We start from the raw sequence: 25,506 nt of genomic DNA, 5'->3' as shown, positions 1-25,506 counted from the left end.
CAGCCGGCACATTTCTAATGATGCATTAATCATCGATAAGCCAAGGACCACTTCTAACTAAGCTTAAAAGCTTTCGATTGTTCAATTTCAGTTTCAAATTCAATTACTCATAAATTATATTTGCATAATGGGCAAGTAATAGTGCTCTGCGTTCCGTAATTGCCAGGCGACGAATGGAGGGTTTAGCGTTTTTGGATCAAGGTTTGTGGCGACATTGAAAAATTGCATGCAAAAGTTTAATCAATATGTGAACCTTCAATTGTCATAGAATAAACGTAAACGAATATACCACCTAGCAAAATCGTTATTTATGTAAATTAATATATGTATATGTATGTGTGTTTCGCGATCGCATTGAAGAAGACGTACGTAAAAGTTTTATCTGCCAACTCCATGCGGAAAATGCGCTGCAAACACGTAAATTAAAAGCAAGCAATAAATATGAGAAGTCAACGCGGTTTGCCTATCAGCAAAAACCAAAAATAATCTTCGCAGCTAATAAAATGGAGCGACAAAATAGTAAATGAAAAGCTTTAAACAAAATTACCGGTAATTTGCATGAAATGCGACGATGCAGCCAAAAAAATAAACCACAAAAAAATTGCAGTAATTGTATTATTGTTACTGTTGTTGTTGCTGTTGGCTAAGAGGGCGACGCTCGGCTCGCGCCTAAGCACTGCGATTGCAGCAGAAAGAAGAAAACTGCAGCCAGACAATGGAAAACGTTGGTAACAAAATAAAGAAAAAAGAAAAAAAAACAACTACAAAACAAGCGGGCAAGCCACTGCACTGACAGTTGCCAGATAAATAAAACAATACAAAGTGAGAGAGAAGACGCAAAATACAAAGTATAAAAAAAAAAATAAAAATTATTGTACATACTTTCTCTGTTTCTATTTCACGCTCAATGAAATGTGTTGATGATGACTGCGACGATGCACAGTGGGGCCTTACGCAAAAAGAAGTCGCGGCAAATATCGATTTATATATCTGTCTATATACGTATATGTATTTGAATATATAATTTTATAGGATTTGAAAACGTATTTCCAGATATTGCATATATAAGATATTGGAATTTAAATAAAATGGATATATGTAGAAAAATTTGAACAAAAAATTGTATTTAAATCTTTAGAATAACTATTTAAATTACGAAGCGAAAAAGCCCAAAATATGCCCCACTGTGCGTTGGCTACAGCGTCGAAATCAGGCAACAACGGAAGTTGGCATCAGCTCAGCTAAGCCGCAGAAATGAGTTCACATTCGGCATAGTCAAAGCAAAAGTTTAAAAGAAAAATCAAATAAAATACGCAATAAAGATGAGCTGCAAATCTCGTTCAAATGTTGCCGGCCAGAGTTTTGTTTCGAGTTAATTTTATTACGTATTTTTGAATTTCTTATACACAGTCCGTACTAATTGCATTGCATGATCACCAAACGGTAGTTGTAATTTGTTTTGACGCCACACACACACACACGGGAGTTATTTCTGCGTGTTGTATTCAAATGCGACGTAATGTGACCCACTTTCCTGTGGTGCGGAGTGCTTATTTGGTTTTGCGAAAAATTGTAAATATTTGTGCAGCACAATTTGCAGCGCCTGTGGGCAGGAAATGTTCAAATGCAATTGACACAAATGCACGTATGCCCCTTGGCTGAGTCATCCATGCAACAAGTAAGGGGCCACAGCTTTTTATGCAAATTAGAAATTGCGTTAAAGCGCCGCACAATCAAGGAAACGCTTGAGCAAACATGGCGAATTAGAAGTGGGAGTGCGTTCGATATTAGAAGCATCGATAACAAGTAATTAATGCAAATAGTTTCCAAACAAGTATCGATTAGAGATAAGCCGCATTCATTGTTTATATCTGTTTTCAAATGCTTTAGCTAAAACGTCACTTTATAACATCACCAATTTGAATGACAAAGAATTTTGCTGACTGTTAGCTTGATATTGAAAGCTGATGTGGCTGCGGCTGCGGCTGCAGCAACTACAGCCGATAATTACTGTAAATAATTAGTTAAGCAGCGGCACGCCAGTCATTTTACAGCAGTGCCTCAAGAATCGTGCAAAAAGTTTATACAGCAATGAAAAAATGAGGGTAGGGAGCTCTTGCACCTCTTCTAGCCGTTAGCAAACAAGTTTCGACTGTCAAATGCTAGCAATTACCTAAGCGGCCTATTAATAAACATTGAAAACTTTAAATTGCCACAATGCGAACCGGCAATGACTCAAGCGCATGAGCTCAGCTTTTCGATGCATGAGTCAATGGCCAGGTGAATTCATTTAGCGATTTGCTCTGGCCAATTAACACTACGGTTTTCAAATGCTTGATGCATTTTTGATGCGTATTTTATGCACATTAGGCTCGAGTAACCCTCAACAAATGTGCTGCACTCGGTTGCACAGCGCTCAACGTTGCGTATGCGCAATGCGGCCAAGCCAAGGAGTAAAACTTTAACTTTCTGTTTCTGTTTCTCTTTCAAGTGGTCGGTGTTGGTCGCTTTTCAGTTTTCAGTCTCGCCGCCTACTTTACGCTCGCATTACAAATTAAAATCGTTTATTTTTAATTAGCAAAGAAAGAGCCCCTTCTCCGCGCACAAATTTCACACATAATAGCAAATTGCATTTTGCATTTTATTGCTATGGAAAATGATGCAAATTACACATAAACAAGTGGTTAATAAGTTTTTGGCTCACTTAAATGGCCACTAATTGGCATCGGACTGATTAATGACAGCTACGGTGGTTATTATCGGACGGGAAGTCTTGTGAAAGATGCCATTTAACTTATGCAAATCTGTTGAAAGCACAGCGACAATTTTCATATCAAAGTTTCTACATAGCTAAAGAAAACTAAGCAATGCATTATTATTGACTACATTATTCTTTAAGAGAATTTCTAATCAATATTGAAAAGAAACTCAAGGCAAAACAAAACTCTCGACGCGGAAACTCAATTGACACATCAGATTTTGCAACTGAGTCTAATTCATTGACAATGCGCCAATGCGCCGACAATGAACTCTCGGCACATGCATTTAATGGCTCAAAACAAAACGAGATTTCAACTTTTGGCACTCGTCATGAAAATTATAGCAGACAATGCGACATGCTAATTTTTTGGCTATTTGGTTGCTTTTTGTTTAGTTGGCTTTTTAACAATTGCCAAAGTTTGCTTACGCGTTAAGGTCACAAGTCCGCAGTACCCCTGACCAGTTGACCAGCGGGGTAGGCGTGACCGCTGCTACAGTTGACTGCCCAGTTGCTGCTGCTGCTGGTGCTGCAGGCCCTAAGCAAAGGCAATGCCAAAGGCAGCCGCCATAATAATAACCATCATAATAATAGCACATGATACCAAGCTGATCTTTCCATTGTTGTTATTGCTGTTATAGTTGTTGTTGCTACAGTTGTTGTTGGCGATGGCCAGCGGCTGACTGTAGGATGGCCTTGCAAGAGTAAAACAGTGTCAGCGGCAATTCAATTTGGTCCCAATGTGCAAAATGCGTTACAACACGAAAGAAAAAAAATAAACTCAAACGCGAACACAAAAAATTGAAAGAAAAAACAATAAGAAGAGTCATCAATATGTTTTGTCCAATTCAATTGGCATTCATATCAAATGATGTGCGCTTTTCTTATGGTAAATAATATTCATAAACATCAATATAAAATCCTCAGTCATTTACAACTTTGAGGTCTTACGTACAGCATTGAAACAGCAGCTAATGAGAATTGTTTAGTCTGAAACAGACTGAAAGTTTCTTTGATGCCGACTGGGTGTTGCTTAATTGAAGAGACATGCGAGATTTATGATACAAGATTTATTTACAATTTCTATTTATTTTTGCCCCGTCTCTGCACTTGTATAGAACCCTTATGTTTTCCCCTGTCTCTCTCATTCATTCCGCTCTCTCTCCCTGCCTATTCATATTTGCCACCCTCTACAATATTTTCTATCTCTACTTCAGTCTCCCCCTGTTTGGTCAGTCTGTGTCTATGTCTCCCTCTCAATCTGTTTCCTCTTAGCTCTTTACCCTACATTTATTTCCTTCTCTGTCACAGCACTTTTCAACCTTTCACACCTTAATCGGTTTCTTTATTTGCTATCTTACACCTCTCTTAATAGTCATTCCCCTTGAGTCGAACAATTGCTTTATTTGCAAATCCTTGTTCGAGTCTCTTCCAGACGCATTGCAGCACATTAACCCACATATTTAACTCGGAATGCTTACGAAAAGCGTAGAAATAATTTACTCAATTTACTGGGCACAAAAGAAAAACTTGAAAAGTTGCACAAAAACTACAAAAATTTAACAATCACTGCACTTAATTTAACGTTTCATATTTATTTTGGCATTGACAATTTTTTCCCTTATTTTTCCATTGTTAAAGAAATTGTGAATGAGCAGAAAATAAAATAAATGAAATAAAAATTGAGCAAGTTAATTTTGTTTATAACTTTTTGCGGTGCGTATAGTTGATGTAGAGTGCAATCATAGAGAGAGAGAGAGAGAGAGAGAGAGAGAGAGAGAGAGAGAGAGAGAGAGAGAGAGAGAGAGAGAGAGAGAGAGAGAGAGAGAGAAAGAGAAAGGGAGAGGCAATAGGCACCTTATTAAAACTAGCCAGAGGCTTTGAATTTCTTTATTTTGTCTCTTATAGTTCGACTGGCGCAATTTGAAGGGGATAGGGAAAAAAAGAAATTCGCGCCGGTAATTATGATTAATTGAGGAGTTTTGTCAAAAACCTTCTCAGACTCTATATAGACAAGCCGTAGAGAGGCAACATTTCCAGCTCGCATACATGAGTCATGCAGCCAATATAAAAAGGCAATCAAAGAGTGATAAAAATGAAAATAAAAAGCTCACGTTTATATCTTATCAGAATGGCAAAATGCAAGAACACGAACATATAAATCAGACCTCTTATCAGGCCATCGACGGATTCTGATAAGGGCTAGCGACAAGCCCGTCTTTCTGGCTAATTTGCAGCCATGCGACGCGTGCTTTATGGCAAGTGCAACTGAAGCAAACAATAAATATTACTATATGTATAACCGATGGAAATTCTAAATCAAGTTGACTCTAATTAAAACTTCTCCAGAAAAGATCCAAAAATTATTAGGCCATAAATATGAGGAGTTACGGCAAAATGTGACGCCCACTGCGCACAAGCGCAACGCTCTGAGGCGGGACAGCGAGCCCAGCGAGCCCAGAGTGGGCCAAGAGCTCCAGCACATTCCCAGACATCGTTCACATCGTGCGTGGGCCCAACTCTCTGTGGCAAAGTCAACAAAGCGCAAAATACAGCACCGTACAGAAACGAAGGCTCCAGCCAAGTGTTGCCGCTTCAGTTGCTCAGGTAGTAGCTGCAGAAGCCCCTTTCGGGCAACTTCGACAATTAGTCACCGTTGCGGCTTAAGACACCGCGGGCCAAACAAGCCAACAAAATAAAGCGCCCGAAACTACAGTTTAAGACGGAACCGAAATACCAAAGAGCACTTCAAACTATGAAATGGTTTTTACGATAAGCCCCGAGGCAACTTATTAAAAGCTGAACGAGAAGATGTTTGGATAGTTAGATTTGATGCGATATTAATATGTCAAATATTATGGTTAATATAATATTAATAGGATTATACGACTGTCCGATATACCTATATATGCATACATACATGTATGTTATTTAAATAATCTGGAAGTTGTAAGTAGTGTTAGGAACTGCTTAGCTAGATAATACTCTGATATTCCGTGTCTGAATACCGTCAGCAACACTTTAACTTATATTAGTCAAGAGAAAATATTTCAATAATACAACTCCTAGGTGAAGTAGGAGTGAAGACATAAGAATAAGAATTTGATAGATTCATGCGGCCTAAAATCGGATAAAAATTAAATGCTTCAGAATAAAAATAATAAAGATAGTTTAGCATCCTTAGATGTATCTTTCGATATCTGTCGAGGACATAATTCGCAGTAATTTAAGAAAGGATGCATGCTCTGATCAAATTTACCGGATTCGAAGCCAAATTAACAGTTAAGTTATGTACGTGCCTAAGCCATATTATAATTATAATTATTATTATTTTAGTAATTGGAAGTAAACAAAGAAATATTTACATTCAACTAATCTAAGATCTTAATTTAAGCAAAACAAAAAACAATTGACCAATACTTTGACAACATAGCAAAGAGCGAAGAGGTCAAAGACACTGTGATTAATATCTAAGAATAAGTATGAATTATGTATTATGAAATAAACAAACATACATGAAAATCTGCACTTGCAAGGTCTTTTACCCTAAGAAGACAGTCAAAAATAATATTTTTTTTAACTACATATGATTCTCACAAGTTTTCGGCGAGTGATTAAAAATTGCACAAGTCAGCAGACAAAATGTGGCTTTAATTGTTTGTGTTGTGGCTAACAACTGGAGGCTCTTTCAGTCGCAATTCTTTTGTGTTCCCCGAAAAATAAAGAAGAGGAAAAAATTGTGACTACAACACCTCTAATTTTAACAGCTTTTTAATTACGCTGCTCGCGCTAATGGAGCGCTCCCAAAGACATTGCAAAACACGATGAGAAATAAAAAAAAAAAATTATCACTCAGTTATGAAGTTAAACGGTTAAAAAAATGAAATGTAAATAAACTTTTTCATGACGGAAAATCAGCTGTTTAAATAATAATAAACATTGATTATACAATGCAAAGCGAGTTTAAATATCGTTTAGCAAATTGATGGATTTATTTAAAAGTTAAAGTTATAAATACAAAAAATTAATAAAGCACACAGATTTCAGAAACTGACAAATGTATTGAATTATGCAAATTTATTTTTAGAATTTGTAAATTTATTGATGGGATGAGATTTACTTAAAAATTTATTCTTACCAAATACTATTTCAAATTGTATTATATGGTTTTTTTTTAAATATTTTATTGTGCATTAATTTTTATACCCTGAACCCATTGAAAATGGGAAATCAGGGTATAATGGTTTTGTTGAAATGTATGTAACAGGCAGAAGGAGGCGTGGCAGACCCCACAAAGTATATATATTCTTGATCAGCACGACGAGCTGAGTCGATTTGGCCCTGTCCGTCTGTCTGTCTGTCCGTCCGTCCGTCCGTCCGTCCGTCCGTCCGTCCGTCCGTCCGTCCGTCCGTCTGTCCGTATGTATGAACGCGTCGATCTCAGAAGATATAAAAGCTAGAGACCTCAACTTTTTTTTAAAATGTCCGTATATATCGCGCGCAGATCGAGTTTATCACTAAAAAACGATAACTCATTCCGATACTTTTTTATCGATAAAAAACCTTATCGAAGATCACTTAAAAAATTATATCTCCTACATCTTTCAAGCTAGAGTCTCCAAATTTAAAATGTATATAAAGATGTATTTTATACAATTTCGGTTTTTGTTAAAATTTACCCCCCACCCCCAAATTCACCCCCTCACCATCATCTTTGTAGAAGTCGTATATCAAATACTAGAGACTTGAGCTTCGGTATACACATACATTTATACATCATGATTACGTTCTGAAAGTTTCATTACGATCGTACGTCTAGAAATTAAATTATTCCACAAATAAGTTCTCATAATATCGCCAACACTGCAGCGCAACCCAAGCTCAATGTATATACTTGTGTGTGTGTGTGTGCGTGTGTTTGTTTGTATGCGTGTGTGTGTGTGTGCGTGTGTATGTGCGAATTATTATTGAAATATCAGTTGCTCGAAGGGTTCAGGGGATCTCGTAGTCGAGCAGTCTCGACTAGAGCTTTCTTACTTGTTTATATTAACTTACAACTTAATTTAGTCAATTCAGTAAACAAATGTATAAACATAAAAGAGTTAAACTGTTTTTATAATTTTAAAGTTAACTCAAATCATTTGCGCATCAATAATTTGTATAAAATCTTCCGACTTCCCTGTGGTTAGCAGCTGTACTTTTATTTTGGATATCATTAATCTTTAAATGTTGCCAAGGGAAATACTGATTCGTGTACAGACCATTAAGCTGAGCCAACAGAGCGAACATTTCAGGGCCAAGAAGTGACTAGTTAAAGCACATTGTATCTCTTAGCGGGCTACTGTTGGCTGAGCTCCGACCAACTCGGAACAGATTCAACAAATTCCACAATCAAAGCTGCTCAAAAACTGCAAAGTTCCTCTTGTTCAAGCGAAGACAACAAATTTATGGGCTAATTATGTATGGGAAAACATGTTTTATGCTTCTAGTCTATGATGAATCTGTAGTCTTTTAGTTTAGTTTGAGTTTTTATCATCAACATGTCTGTCGACTTCATTTCACTTGACTCGCGCGCTTAGCCCAACTTCCAAATGTCTGTGATTTATTTATGAGGATAGCCGCAAATACTATGAGCTTAAGCATTGGCCGGGGAAGCTCTTTAAGCTATGAAACTTTAATGTAACAATAAATATAAACAAGAGAACTTAAGTCTAACTAGGAGAATTTTTCCTCTTTTGAAATATTTTGTTAAATAACTTTTGGGCTTCTATTGTGAGAGTTTTATAAAAGTTAAACTTTCATTTAAATATTCATATGTATTTATAAACTGGAAAACAAATTGTTGTAAACATTTGTTCATATTTGGTGGATGGAGAGGATGTTTTAAATGTTTTCATGTTTTGTAAATTAAGTTCTAGAATTGTAAAATTGATATTGTTTATAATTGATATTCTAGAAATGAGAAAAATATATAGCCTACACAGTATATATAGATTTAATATTGTACATTTTATTGGAACTTTTTATATATTTATTATAATTAATAAATAAATGGGCTAATGCATTCCTGTTTGGCAAACTTTCTTTTATGTGGAATAAAAAATAAAAAGAAGCATATTATGCTAGATTATATATGATTGAGACGCCTGCAATCAATCGACTCAACACTTTATATACACAAAAATAATTATTTATGTATTTATGGAAATTCATACAACCATAAATTTTAATTTGGCCAATCAAATATATCATAATAAATGAAAGGCATTTATTGTTTGTAAATTGATTGATTTTTAAATATAATATAAATATATGTATATACAACATTGATTTACATATTTATAGAGAAAATATAGTATATAAAACCATTTCAATTATATGCAAATATTTTTGTATTTTTTATAGTTCCCACGCTTCACTTGTAAAGCAGTTACAGTTAAGCTTAGCTAAGAGCAAAAACATCTATAATTTCTCTGTACTCTAGAGCTATTGCTTACCTACATATATGCAGTTAAACTGACTACGTTACCTAAAGATCTGTGGCAATCTGTCCATAACTGCAACAGGTAAGCGCATATTATCCAACAGCAGCAACAACAACAACAACAACAGCGAGTGCCACCTTTTAAAGCAGTCGTAAATAATTGTAGAGGAGGCGCAAAACAAAGTGACAAGCGACTTAGTTCTCAGGCAATGCTAAATGGTTTCCTGAAACACGAAAAGGGTACAAACCGAAACCTGGAACCCCACTCAAATGCAACATTTGTATCTATCTACATGAACAGTTATTTCGTAGACGAGTGGGGGAGACTTGTTAAAAACAAAACAACAAGAAAAAAAAAGAAACATTTACGCAAACTCCAAAACAATAGCAAAACAGCGATAATTAAGAGAGAGAGATACATAGATATAGTGCACGAAAGAGAGGGAAGATTTGATTTGTTGAGTCAGGTAAAGTAAATTTTAAGTACAGGCGGCATTGCTGCATTGCAGCTGAAAACAATGGAGAAGCAACAACAGCTAAAGCCAAAGAAGTCGGAGAACGCTAGAGAACACGACTAGGCACATACCCTATAACCACCTCCTTGGCTTAAATGGTTTTACTACAGCTCTCTCTAGCTTTATTACAACTAATTCTACATAAAAACTTTTTTTTTGTATTTAAAAAAATATATACATTAATTTTATATGTATATATTTTTCGTATCTTTTATAACTATAAAGCTTATATTTTTTTTCGAGACTTCAAATTTTTTGTAAGAGTTTTTTGACTTTTACACTGACAACATTAGTCAATATACCCAGTGTGTCGCCTGGTTACAGGGTAGAGAAACACTTTGCCAAATGCGCAAAACTCATGCCGTTTAGCCAAAAGCCGTTACATAATTTCGCAAGCCAACTTGCAATCTATATACCAGCTATATGTACATATGCTATATATCTAGGTAAATATACATGTATATAGGTATTATGGAGGTCTTTAAACTATTTCGAATGCAGCTCCAATTTCTATTTCTACTTCTACTTCAGTCGCGCAGTCGCGCATGCGCAGCCGAGCAGCGAAGCGATGGAAATTCTAAATCAAGTTGACTCTAATTAAAACTTCTCCAGAAAAGATCCAAAAATTATTAGGCCATAAATATGAGGAGTTACGGCAAAATGTGACGCCCACTGCGCACAAGCGCAACGCTCTGAGGCGGGACAGCGAGCCCAGCGAGCCCAGAGTGGGCCAAGAGCTCCAGCACATTCCCAGACATCGTTCACATCGTGCGTGGGCCCAACTCTCTGTGGCAAAGTCAACAAAGCGCAAAATACAGCACCGTACAGAAACGAAGGCTCCAGCCAAGTGTTGCCGCTTCAGTTGCTCAGGTAGTAGCTGCAGAAGCCCCTTTCGGGCAACTTCGACAATTAGTCACCGTTGCGGCTTAAGACACCGCGGGCCAAACAAGCCAACAAAATAAAGCGCCCGAAACTACAGTTTAAGACGGAACCGAAATACCAAAGAGCACTTCAAACTATGAAATGGTTTTTACGATAAGCCCCGAGGCAACTTATTAAAAGCTGAACGAGAAGATGTTTGGATAGTTAGATTTGATGCGATATTAATATGTCAAATATTATGGTTAATATAATATTAATAGGATTATACGACTGTCCGATATACCTATATATGCATACATACATGTATGTTATTTAAATAATCTGGAAGTTGTAAGTAGTGTTAGGAACTGCTTAGCTAGATAATACTCTGATATTCCGTGTCTGAATACCGTCAGCAACACTTTAACTTATATTAGTCAAGAGAAAATATTTCAATAATACAACTCCTAGGTGAAGTAGGAGTGAAGACATAAGAATAAGAATTTGATAGATTCATGCGGCCTAAAATCGGATAAAAATTAAATGCTTCAGAATAAAAATAATAAAGATAGTTTAGCATCCTTAGATGTATCTTTCGATATCTGTCGAGGACATAATTCGCAGTAATTTAAGAAAGGATGCATGCTCTGATCAAATTTACCGGATTCGAAGCCAAATTAACAGTTAAGTTATGTACGTGCCTAAGCCATATTATAATTATAATTATTATTATTTTAGTAATTGGAAGTAAACAAAGAAATATTTACATTCAACTAATCTAAGATCTTAATTTAAGCAAAACAAAAAACAATTGACCAATACTTTGACAACATAGCAAAGAGCGAAGAGGTCAAAGACACTGTGATTAATATCTAAGAATAAGTATGAATTATGTATTATGAAATAAACAAACATACATGAAAATCTGCACTTGCAAGGTCTTTTACCCTAAGAAGACAGTCAAAAATAATATTTTTTTTAACTACATATGATTCTCACAAGTTTTCGGCGAGTGATTAAAAATTGCACAAGTCAGCAGACAAAATGTGGCTTTAATTGTTTGTGTTGTGGCTAACAACTGGAGGCTCTTTCAGTCGCAATTCTTTTGTGTTCCCCGAAAAATAAAGAAGAGGAAAAAATTGTGACTACAACACCTCTAATTTTAACAGCTTTTTAATTACGCTGCTCGCGCTAATGGAGCGCTCCCAAAGACATTGCAAAACACGATGAGAAATAAAAAAAAAAAAATTATCACTCAGTTATGAAGTTAAACGGTTAAAAAAATGAAATGTAAATAAACTTTTTCATGACGGAAAATCAGCTGTTTAAATAATAATAAACATTGATTATACAATGCAAAGCGAGTTTAAATATCGTTTAGCAAATTGATGGATTTATTTAAAAGTTAAAGTTATAAATACAAAAAATTAATAAAGCACACAGATTTCAGAAACTGACAAATGTATTGAATTATGCAAATTTATTTTTAGAATTTGTAAATTTATTGATGGGATGAGATTTACTTAAAAATTTATTCTTACCAAATACTATTTCAAATTGTATTATATGGTTTTTTTTTAAATATTTTATTGTGCATTAATTTTTATACCCTGAACCCATTGAAAATGGGAAATCAGGGTATAATGGTTTTGTTGAAATGTATGTAACAGGCAGAAGGAGGCGTGGCAGACCCCACAAAGTATATATATTCTTGATCAGCACGACGAGCTGAGTCGATTTGGCCCTGTCCGTCTGTCTGTCTGTCCGTCCGTCCGTCCGTCCGTCCGTCCGTCCGTCCGTCCGTCCGTCCGTCCGTCTGTCCGTATGTATGAACGCGTCGATCTCAGAAGATATAAAAGCTAGAGACCTCAACTTTTTTTTAAAATGTCCGTATATATCGCGCGCAGATCGAGTTTATCACTAAAAAACGATAACTCATTCCGATACTTTTTTATCGATAAAAAACCTTATCGAAGATCACTTAAAAAATTATATCTCCTACATCTTTCAAGCTAGAGTCTCCAAATTTAAAATGTATATAAAGATGTATTTTATACAATTTCGGTTTTTGTTAAAATTTACCCCCCACCCCCAAATTCACCCCCTCACCATCATCTTTGTAGAAGTCGTATATCAAATACTAGAGACTTGAGCTTCGGTATACACATACATTTATACATCATGATTACGTTCTGAAAGTTTCATTACGATCGTACGTCTAGAAATTAAATTATTCCACAAATAAGTTCTCATAATATCGCCAACACTGCAGCGCAACCCAAGCTCAATGTATATACTTGTGTGTGTGTGTGTGCGTGTGTTTGTTTGTATGCGTGTGTGTGTGTGTGCGTGTGTATGTGCGAATTATTATTGAAATATCAGTTGCTCGAAGGGTTCAGGGGATCTCGTAGTCGAGCAGTCTCGACTAGAGCTTTCTTACTTGTTTATATTAACTTACAACTTAATTTAGTCAATTCAGTAAACAAATGTATAAACATAAAAGAGTTAAACTGTTTTTATAATTTTAAAGTTAACTCAAATCATTTGCGCATCAATAATTTGTATAAAATCTTCCGACTTCCCTGTGGTTAGCAGCTGTACTTTTATTTTGGATATCATTAATCTTTAAATGTTGCCAAGGGAAATACTGATTCGTGTACAGACCATTAAGCTGAGCCAACAGAGCGAACATTTCAGGGCCAAGAAGTGACTAGTTAAAGCACATTGTATCTCTTAGCGGGCTACTGTTGGCTGAGCTCCGACCAACTCGGAACAGATTCAACAAATTCCACAATCAAAGCTGCTCAAAAACTGCAAAGTTCCTCTTGTTCAAGCGAAGACAACAAATTTATGGGCTAATTATGTATGGGAAAACATGTTTTATGCTTCTAGTCTATGATGAATCTGTAGTCTTTTAGTTTAGTTTGAGTTTTTATCATCAACATGTCTGTCGACTTCATTTCACTTGACTCGCGCGCTTAGCCCAACTTCCAAATGTCTGTGATTTATTTATGAGGATAGCCGCAAATACTATGAGCTTAAGCATTGGCCGGGGAAGCTCTTTAAGCTATGAAACTTTAATGTAACAATAAATATAAACAAGAGAACTTAAGTCTAACTAGGAGAATTTTTCCTCTTTTGAAATATTTTGTTAAATAACTTTTGGGCTTCTATTGTGAGAGTTTTATAAAAGTTAAACTTTCATTTAAATATTCATATGTATTTATAAACTGGAAAACAAATTGTTGTAAACATTTGTTCATATTTGGTGGATGGAGAGGATGTTTTAAATGTTTTCATGTTTTGTAAATTAAGTTCTAGAATTGTAAAATTGATATTGTTTATAATTGATATTCTAGAAATGAGAAAAATATATAGCCTACACAGTATATATAGATTTAATATTGTACATTTTATTGGAACTTTTTATATATTTATTATAATTAATAAATAAATGGGCTAATGCATTCCTGTTTGGCAAACTTTCTTTTATGTGGAATAAAAAATAAAAAGAAGCATATTATGCTAGATTATATATGATTGAGACGCCTGCAATCAATCGACTCAACACTTTATATACACAAAAATAATTATTTATGTATTTATGGAAATTCATACAACCATAAATTTTAATTTGGCCAATCAAATATATCATAATAAATGAAAGGCATTTATTGTTTGTAAATTGATTGATTTTTAAATATAATATAAATATATGTATATACAACATTGATTTACATATTTATAGAGAAAATATAGTATATAAAACCATTTCAATTATATGCAAATATTTTTGTATTTTTTATAGTTCCCACGCTTCACTTGTAAAGCAGTTACAGTTAAGCTTAGCTAAGAGCAAAAACATCTATAATTTCTCTGTACTCTAGAGCTATTGCTTACCTACATATATGCAGTTAAACTGACTACGTTACCTAAAGATCTGTGGCAATCTGTCCATAACTGCAACAGGTAAGCGCATATTATCCAACAGCAGCAACAACAACAACAACAACAGCGAGTGCCACCTTTTAAAGCAGTCGTAAATAATTGTAGAGGAGGCGCAAAACAAAGTGACAAGCGACTTAGTTCTCAGGCAATGCTAAATGGTTTCCTGAAACACGAAAAGGGTACAAACCGAAACCTGGAACCCCACTCAAATGCAACATTTGTATCTATCTACATGAACAGTTATTTCGTAGACGAGTGGGGGAGACTTGTTAAAAACAAAACAACAAGAAAAAAAAAGAAACATTTACGCAAACTCCAAAACAATAGCAAAACAGCGATAATTAAGAGAGAGAGATACATAGATATAGTGCACGAAAGAGAGGGAAGATTTGATTTGTTGAGTCAGGTAAAGTAAATTTTAAGTACAGGCGGCATTGCTGCATTGCAGCTGAAAACAATGGAGAAGCAACAACAGCTAAAGCCAAAGAAGTCGGAGAACGCTAGAGAACACGACTAGGCACATACCCTATAACCACCTCCTTGGCTTAAATGGTTTTACTACAGCTCTCTCTAGCTTTATTACAACTAATTCTACATAAAAACTTTTTTTTTGTATTTAAAAAAATATATACATTAATTTTATATGTATATATTTTTCGTATCTTTTATAACTATAAAGCTTATATTTTTTTTCGAGACTTCAAATTTTTTGTAAGAGTTTTTTGACTTTTACACTGACAACATTAGTCAATATACCCAGTGTGTCGCCTGGTTACAGGGTAGAGAAACACTTTGCCAAATGCGCAAAACTCATGCCGTTTAGCCAAAAGCCGTTACATAATTTCGCAAGCCAACTTGCAATCTATATACCAGCTATATGTACATATGCTATATATCTAGGTAAATATACATGTATATAGGTATTATGGAGGTCTTTAAACTATTTCGAATGCAGCTCCAATTTCTATTTCTACTTCTACTTCAGTCGCGCAGTCGCGCATGCGCAGCCGAGCAGCGAAGCGCCTCACGTCTGACTCACTCGAAATGGGTCAAAATCGTTGTAGTCAAAGCAATTTGATTTTTCGGATTTTGCAATGATTCCGAACCTGCCCACGGGCGCTATGTTTGGCATCTGTTGTTAATTTGCTTCTGCTTTGCATATTTGAATCGGTTGGTTTGATTGGCCATCAAATTGCATTTTCATCGCTGTTAATGCTCTGTGACCTTGTAGCCAGTAGATCTTGATGAGCGCCGTCTAACAAGCTCTGACGGCGGCAGAGACGGTGCTAATTGCAATCATTCAAACGAGCTACCATAAATCTAACTGTATTTTAATTCATCATCTATTAAATTTAACTTTGAATACTCAATATGCAAATACATTTATTGGCTGAGCATATGATGCTCTCTTCATAAATTTCGACTCCTTTTATTTGGGAGAGATAAAGAAAGATAAAAATGTACAGATATAGAGAGGGATAGAGAATGGCTGGTTGAAAATGAGAGTTGCAGAGGATGAGAGAGAGCAAGGGAGCTAAATTGATAGAGTGAATTAGAGATAACAAGTTCATAAGAAGATAGAAGGAAGCAAAAAAAGGTGGATTCCTTTTTGAGTGGTGAAAGGAGAGAGCTTAAGAGTTCAGAAGTTGACTTGAATAAAAATATAGTTATATAGTAGTCTCACTACTAAATATCATCAAACACATATACAAATACATCACAATACAGAAAAACTACACAAAGAAAACACCATAAGACTATACCAAAACAAAACTACACACAAGATCTACACTACACGGAAACACTAAAAAAACTGCATAAAAAATAATAAAGATAACATTATAAACTATCTACAGATGGCATATGCACATGTCTATAGAGAATGAACCGCTTGCACGTGGATAGCGCGGCTCCGAAGTATCAGAGCGGCAAGTGGTCATGGGATGAGAAAGCGGATGGACTGCATTTTCAGCAATTCTTCGACTTGGAGAATGCAAACGACCGCTATGTGTTTACGAACGGATATAGGTTCCTGCGGACGATCAACCAGGAGGAGGAGCTGGTCTTCCGGGAGCTGTTCGCCCGACCCGACACCACATTCGATGCGGATACCGTGGTGATTAACGACGTACGCGATCTGGTATTGTTCATGATGCCGAAAGAGTTCATCTCTAGGAAGTTTTTAGAGTTCATGCATAAGCCAGCTGTCCATAGGCTGCTCCATGCTCTCATCATATACTTTGAGTATTTTCTGCGCCTGGTAGAGTTCCTGCTGATTCGCCGCGACGAGCTGTCTGGGAATATGGCGCAGGTGCAAAGCGAGCAGACCAACGAGATGAAGCGAATATTCTCAACGAACCTGAGGCTGTATCGCATGCTGGTCGCTCGGAACTACAGCGCGATCGTGCTAGGCGACGGCGAATTGAAGAAGTTCTACCATACCAAGGAGGTCGTCAACATATCGTCAACGATCAAGGATCTATACTTTTACGAATACTTTCTAGCGGTCAGCACTCAGATCGTCTGGATCACGATGCATAGGCGAGCCTACTACGTGATCGAGATGGAAATGAATCGACTTTTTCGATCCGAACACTTTCTAAGTAACTGCCCGAAGTACCTCAAATTCACACCGGTCGAGCGATCCCTGCTCTATGGCTGCAACAGCAAGATCTTTAATTATCGCGCCCAGATTTCGCCGCTGATTCAGGAGCTGAGGAACGTAGCCGAGGAGGATATGCCGGTGCTATGGATAGGCGAGCGTAAGTATCGCGGCACCGATGCCCGAATTGCCCAGGTGGAGATGGAATATATTGTGCCGGGGCCCCAGCTGCATATGATAGACGTGGCCCACGGCATACTGGGGCATCCGAAGAAGCTATACGATACGATCCTGATGCTGGACTGGCCGTCGGTGCGCTTCGCCAACTATTCGATGCAGCACGATCCCTACTACATCATACGACAGCCCAGCCTGACCCTGCCCAACTTCGACGAGCTGAAGCAGCGTAAAATGGCGCAGAGCTATGAGAAGTACTACCGCCTGTTTCGCATCTACGAGGCATGCAGCCACGAAACTCTAATGAACTGGTTGCATCGCGAGCAGATCATGACCTACTATAAGAAGGGCGGTGATCTCTTCAACATATTTGCGCGCTGCGAGCATCAGCTAGTCGGCGAGGACAAGCGACCGGCTGTGGCCAAGATAGTCGCCAACTACTTCAGTGTCATATCCAGGCTGCGCAAGAAGAAGACCGAACTGTTGGCCACAGGCGCGACAACTGTCAGCTATAAGAAGGAGGGCCAAGACTACTTCTTTGACTAGAGGCGTCATTTTAGACTTATACTTTTATATTCGCACACAATAAAACTTGTAACACGAATGCTTTACATTTCTCAAACTATTGTTCTTGCATGCGTACCGCTCTTCTGCGTGCTTCTCATGGGTACGGCTATAGAGAAGTAGTAGAGTCTTAAGTATATCTAAAAGTAAGTAAGTATATCTAAAACTGTTCTTCTTCACTCAAGTCTCTCTCGCTCTGTCTCAACTGAACTCATTTCAGTGAAAATTTCAAGGCTGCCGACAAAAATCAATGTATTTGGCAAATTTGATACGTTTATTTATGTTATTTTATGCCAACGGAATTCGTTTTTGGGTCATATTTCACCCCAACTCAATCCCAACTGAGTTGCCCAATCCGCCGTCACATAAACTTGCTCATCTATGCGCGATAACAGAATCCAGACAGCTTTGTAATTAACCAATGTCTATATATCGTATTGTTTAACCATACGAGTTCGAACCGAAAACCAAAGAGGGGTGCATAAATTAGTGCCTTTTTTTTGTGGACTCAAATTAAATTAAATACTCGCAAAGTACTGGCAAATAGACTTGAGCTAAGAGCATAGACTAAATGTCTTCCAGCTACTCCGCCTCCGCCTCCTCCTCCTCCTCCCCCTCCGTTTCGACACATTGTTTGGGCCACTTTGGCTGACACTCAAATTCGATATCAGATTTTGCGTGTGGCAAAAGGCAGAAGGCGAATGACAAAAGGCTAAAGGCAAAAGTTTTGCCAATTTCTGTCAGCTATTTACTACTGCTATGCTATTGTCTGATACCCTGCACCCATGTGCACGGCCTCAAAGGGTATAAGCAGCGACAAGTGCAAAGCTATATAGAAATTGAAATTTACTAGCGAAAAGCTAACGCACAGGCTTAGCTCTCAACAAGTAAGAACGTTGCAGTCGGGCGCTACCGACTGCGGAATACTCATTCACATCCCGCGGAAAACTCTTTTTTGTAAATTGCAAATTTTGTTATTTTAGCTTATTTTATATTTTTTAAATATTTAAATTTTATTTTTATATTTTATAAAAATCTTTCCTTCCGTGTTATCAATGCCTATTAAGCCTATTTGTATATACATATACATACATACATATGTATGTAGGTAGCTCAAGCATATAAATGTCGCAATTTGATAATACAAATGCCGATTGCCACGCCCCTAGTGGCCGTAGACACCTCATTTTTGGCCAGTTCTTAGAAAGAGCTAACGGTAACGTAAATGCGAAATTTGAATGCTTGCGCTCAAAAAATGTGAAAATTACAGGGTATTTTTCGATATGCCACGCCCCCAAAGAGGCGTGACAATTATTTTTAGGGCATCGATAGAGGACGTTACCAGTAACTCAACTATCCAAATTTGAAGCTTCTAGCTCTTAAACTGTCGGAGTTATAAAGTTTTGCGGTTTGCCACGCCCCCTTTGGGCGGACATATATCCACTATAGCTTGTTGGACTTGGGAGGTCAATTCGCGTATATATACCAAATTTCAAGTCTGTAGCATCAATAGTGCCTAGAATATAGCCAAATTTGAAAAATCACTATATCTTCAGGTCCGATTTGCCACGCCCCTAGTAAGCGTAGACATAAAAATTTCATCAGTCATTATAGAATTATAGCATTAGCTCACGTGCGAAATTTCAACGTTCTAGCTTTAGAACTTTAGGAGATACAGTTTTATCTGATTTGCCACGCCCCCAATAGGCGTAGATATATCCACCATAGCTTTTTGGACTTGGGGGATCAACGCGGACCTACATACCAAATTTCAACTTTCTAGCTCTTCAACTAACATGATTTCTGGTATATCGGAAAATGCATTTTCCGATTTGCCACGCCCCTAGTGGGCGGATCGGAAAAATTTTAACACTTTATAAATCGGAGTTATACACGAGTATGTGTTCCAAATTTCAAGTCTCTAGCTTCAATAGCGGCGAAATGAACTGCGTTCATACGGACAGACGGACGGACGGACAGACGGACGGACAGCAAGACGGACATTGCACAAAACCAATATACTAATTCACTTCGTGAATGAGTATAAAAAGCTTTGCTTCAGTTGGTATACAGGGTATCTGATAGTCATGCGCACTCATGCATTGTTTTTATTTTTTTGCTTTTGGTATCGTATTTTGTGAAATCGTCTATTATTGTCATCATGCTAACGTTCGATTGGCATATACGTATATGAATATTACAAATATATATGTATATGTAGATATATGTAAACTCTTATATATTTATATCTATATTATATACATATGTATATTTATTTGCATTTGTGTTGGCTTTTGAATATGCCAATTGGGCTCGTTGTCTCTCTTAGTCACAATTCAAATATTTTTATTATTGCAATGAAAGCTGGCCAATTAGCAGCTCTCTACACACACACACATACACACATATATATATATATATATACATACATATATGTATATCTGCGAGGAGTGTGCATTTGCTTGGCATATAAAGATATTATTTATTAAATATAACTGAGTCAGCCACTCGAAAAATACATAGTAATAAAAACAAAAAAAAAGGTTTGTGAGTGGGCTGACTGAAATGATAAGTGCTACGAGATATGATATGATATAATATATGATAAATTCCCCTATACTACACTCGAATAGTGCACACAAAAAAGAAAACAAATGCATTCAATGAAAACATTTGCAAAGCTTAAATTCAAAGTCTTAATGTATTTATTCATAATATTATTCAAAATTATTTAATTGTATATAAAGGAGTACATTTTCTTCATTTCTCATAAATTATTAATTTTACATAAATGAATAAGTAAACAAATTTATTCATTTGTGAATTTGCGCTACAGATGAATGAATTTGAACATGAATTAAAGATTATATACTTCTATGCATATACTTTGCCTAATCTTAATTTGATTTATTTATCATTACAGTATATAGGATGTATATAAGGTTTTGAAAACTATGAGAACAGCTTCACATTAGAATGTTCAGCTTTAGCTAGAATTTCTATACTTGACTGTTATGTTCCTGTATAGATATACCTATAATCCGACTATATTGAAGGCGTGGCAAATTAGGATAGCATTCTCTCGTTTATAAAGAGTATCTAGAACTAGAACTTCACATGAATGTAGTGCTCCAAAATTAGATCAACAAATTCTATAGACCTCTCGGCTCGTGGCTAATTGGACGCCTTCGTTGGACCTAATGTTTTCAGATTTTTTCAAATCTTTAAAGAGCATTATTCGTTTGTTATTCCACTTTGATAAACCCCACATATATGAATAACTATCTCAGCTGCACATTTGTTATACACATATCATATTATAATTTTATATTTATAGATACGTATAGTTAAGATATCAGAGTCTCATTTAGACCTATATTAGCAACGCTGTGGCTATTGTTCCCAAGTTTCGCTTTGACATCAAATTGTTTTGGAAAGTGAAAATGCTTTCACCTTCAACAATTCGTTATAAAATTAAACAGAAAAAAAGATAGCAAAATTTGTGGCAGAGTGAGAGAGAACAATTAAAGAAAATACAAACACAAACACACGCTTACATGGGAACAAAATAATTTGGTATGTAACAACGACAAACCAGCAACAACAATGAGCTAAAGGTGCTCTCATTGTTGGAATACTCTTGAGAGTTGGAGCCGCCTCTTCGCCTTCGTCGTCGTCTGTGGAGTCGACTCGCTGCCAATGTCAGGCAGACATTGCATGATGGATAATTATATAGCTCACCGAGCAGTTCATACTAATTTGCACATCAATAAACTTTGACAGAGACTCGGATGATTGGCAGACGGGGCAAACGATTTGTTACCGTTTGCTCCTCGCTGAGGTTGCTCTTGGAGGCCATGCCAAGTCAGGCCAGCCCCGGTCAGTCCAGCATTATGCAATTTGTATCTTGCTCTCTTACTCTTTCGAAATTAAATCAATGTTTAATACAATTATGATTTAATTTGTAGCGGACATGCAGCAGCAGCAACAGCAACAGCAAAAGCTTTGAATACTTTTTACTTCCTGCAAGACGTCAAGCGTTATTAAATTACATGGAAATATGCCCATAGTTTATACGTAATTGCAGCTACAGTTAGCTGATCATGACTTCAGCCTGAGGGTCCACTTCGCAGATCTGTAATTCGATGAGCGTGCAAATGAGTGCAGCCGCTGTGACAATTGCGGACTATCGAAGTTATTGAAGCTCTTCGGTTCATAAAAAATCAACTGCAATTCGAGCTGTGTGTGATGCGATATCAAAAGAGCTATCATTAACTTGAACTTGAAATGGACTTTATTTTATCGAAATTCGGAATTTCTCCTGAACATTTAGAATATAAGTCATGAAAATCATTTCAATCAATTTTTACGTTGTTTAAGCTTTGCAGTTCAAGCTAAAGAGAATCGTATCCATTAACATAACATCCAAATGAGGAATTCACTAATTTGTATGCAGAGTGCCATGGATTATCGACAGTCAAGGCGACCAGAACGCATAAACGCATATTGACAAATTTGAATTCAAATCCCTTAGAAATTTGAATCAACACAATTCAAACTCTAACAAAGCAGCGTCTTAACAAACGCATAAATTGAAATTTTATTTTCGATCAAGTAACAATTGGCAGATTATTATTTATTTTATTATTATACTATATTGTATTATTATATAAATATATATTATAAATAATTCAAAAGTTAATAGAAAATAGAAAGTGAAATTAAGATATTCACTACAAATCAGACAAGAATCTACTTGAGAAAGTGAAATAACTATGTTTTTCAACACTGGTAATGCTAAACACATTGCATATATGGTCATATATTATTTATTATTATATTTTTTTTATTTAAAATCTAAAACCTTTTTTTTTTTTTTTTTTTTAATTTAAGAACAAATAAAACGTGTTTTTTACATATTATCTTATTGTTGTTGAGAGGTTCCTAAACTCAGACATGAGTGTTGATGATCAATAAATTACGTATATATTATTTCATTAATTTATTATCAAATATTTTCATTGGCATTCTGATCAGCTTATTGAGTTTTTATACATCTCGGTTCATGTTTCTTATGAGATCTAAAAAGATGTACATAAAAATCGAATCCGTTTTGATGCGAACTAATTTCTGTGATGGCGAGTTCAAGACCCTCTTAAAACAGTTTTTCCAACGGCAATCAGATGCAACATATTTTCTTTTAGCAATATTTGTGTGGTTTTTGCGTCAAAGCTCATTAGTTGCGATTTGAAAAGCAAAAGGGCCCCCAGAAATAATGCGGAAAATCCGCATTAAAAACTCAAGTTTCCCCTGTGACACACAAAAAACCGAATGCCCCGCCAAACAAGGAAAGTAATTTGCCATAGGTAAAAGAAACAGAGTCACCATGACATTTGCACACCATTCGACCAGATCATAAACAAATAAAGAAATGCTATTACTGGCCAAGTGGCAACTGCTAAATGGGCTGACCATAGCTAGGCCCAGTACACACACATACACAGACACACATACATACATACATACAATCGTATATGAATTTGTAGACATAATATTCATAGCAACTATGTCGAGCGACCTTAATTTGCAGCGTACTACGAACCCAAAACTATTAACCAGGTTATGCTAGGTGGAAATGTGAAGGGAGAGTGTGAGAGAGAGGGGGAGGAGTGGTCATAAAACTGCGTGCCACGCAATTTCAAAGAAGTAAAGCTGAGCTAAAGTCAGAGAAATGAGAGGGAAATGAGCTTTAGCTTCGAGTATGATGAATCAGCAATCAAAGAATATACAAAAACAAAATATATATACACATATATATAGTATATATGTACATATGTATGTATATATTTTATAGACTGCATAAAAACCATTTTAAAAACTGGTTTTCATCAACTGGGACGTACGAACTCGCACACTCACATGCAAATGAGTTAATTTTGAAATTTTTGTTATTGTTTTTGTTTTTGTTTGCGAATTTGTCGATAAATTGTCGGACAACGGACGGCAAGCGACGATATATGTATGTTGATGACTTCACCCCAAAAGAGAAGTTTGATCGCGTACGTGAGCCGAGCTTTTGATTTTCTGATCAAAATCATTGAAAATAAAATACAAATAAAAATAAACTATAAAATGTCTGAGAAACTTGCGTTCAGAATGGCTTTCAATATTATCTAATCCAGGCCTCACACAAAAAAAAAAAGAATAACAGTTACATTTGGTATAGGTTGTTGTGTAGGTTGTTGCCTTTGTCCATACGCTGCTTTTGTGTTCTTAGGCGTTGAAGATCGGCGTTCTTTATATGGTCAATCAAGTAAGTTTGAAGTGCGGTGGGCGGGCGAAAGGCGGAACCACGAAATTAAAGCGCATGATTTGCCGTTTTTAATGGCCATTTTGATGAGCAACAGTGTTGGCGAAGTGTCAAGTGGGCATGTTATCGATAGCTGGCGGGCTGGCTGGTAAACGTTCTACAATCGATTATTCTCCACTTTTTATAGTCACGTTTCCGTTTACTATTTAAATAATCGCTCATTTTCGATTTTGCATGTTTCTGCATCTAAATGCATCCTGTTGCAATCAATGCTAATCAAGGCGAGTTATATTATTAAGTTCTTAGCAAAGATCTCAAGAATAATTGCAGTCGCTGAAAATTGGCATTGCATTGAGAAGGGGCGGGCACAAGAGCGGCTTAATAAATTAGAGAGAAAAAGAAACTGGTTGCTAAAACAAAACAAACAATGAAAGAACGTGTTAGTTCACTTAACGTATTAAATCGGCAAGGCGAAACGGACTTTCGAAAAGGCCAGAGGTAAACACAACAAGTTCTATAATGTATGCAGTATCTAAACATATAAACTTACATTCATACATATGTATGTATATAGATATTTTGTAGCGTTTCATACGCCCACTCAAAAGTTGTTCCAAGAAATGACAAAGCAATAGCATTAGAGAGGTACGGTAAAGTGTTGGAAATATTTCAGAGATTCAATCTCAATTCATTTCCTAACAAATAATAACAACAATTGGCAGTAAATCGTGATAAACGACAGACCCGAACTAAGCTACAACTTCAATTGATAGGCCAATCGCCAATTGTTCTCCGGAGCGGGTTTTAGTTCAAAATACAAAAAAATGAGAAAAACTAAATATAAAAGCATGGTCAGCCAGTTGGGCGTAAGCGAAGAAAAATAAAACCCGTTTCTCAGACAATGGCAAAAAGCAACGTTTGTTTTCGGACTGTGAACTAGATATTTTAGAGCAGGCATCGAATACTACAAGAAACTGTGTGATATTTTACACATAAATAGCCAACAATATTGATAGCCGAGAGTTTGTTAAAGAAAAGAGCCCCAGCTTAAATAATTTGAAAAATGCGTGAGAACCTTAGAAAGTTTTAAAGAACCATCAACTATTCTTCTATGTACACAAAGGAAAAGTCTGGAAAGCGCTGTAAATATTTAGATTTTCAGTGAATGCGCAGCAGCTGCGCCCATACATATGTACGTTGCTCATTTACATGGTGGGCTTAGTATATTACGAAAGCTGGTCAGAAAATAAAGCAAATCAAAATAAATAATAAAATCAGCTAAAAATA

At 36.2% G+C, this 25,506-nt stretch overlaps 2 protein-coding genes across 5 annotated transcripts in view; one reads left to right on the top strand and one right to left on the bottom strand.

Moving 5' to 3' along the window:
- LOC108652034 (bicaudal D-related protein homolog) overlaps positions 1 to 25,506 on the bottom strand; it is a 34,037-nt gene that overhangs the window by 3,674 nt on the left and 4,857 nt on the right. The window lies entirely within an intron of this gene.
- Positions 16,247 to 17,956, top strand: LOC108652035 (protein phosphatase 1 regulatory subunit 36). The gene has a single exon (XM_018102046.3). It carries the CDS (start codon positions 16,449 to 16,451, stop codon positions 17,889 to 17,891), a length of 1,443 nt encoding a protein of 480 aa, XP_017957535.1. The 5' UTR covers positions 16,247 to 16,448; the 3' UTR covers positions 17,892 to 17,956.

The sequence above is a fragment of the Drosophila navojoa genome, chromosome 4 (genome assembly GCF_054131105.1).
Source record: "Drosophila navojoa isolate 15081-1374.11 chromosome 4, UAZ_NAV_1.0, whole genome shotgun sequence".
Taxonomy (NCBI): Eukaryota; Metazoa; Arthropoda; class Insecta; order Diptera; family Drosophilidae; genus Drosophila; species Drosophila navojoa.
This window is presented reverse-complemented; position numbering and strand designations above follow the sequence as displayed.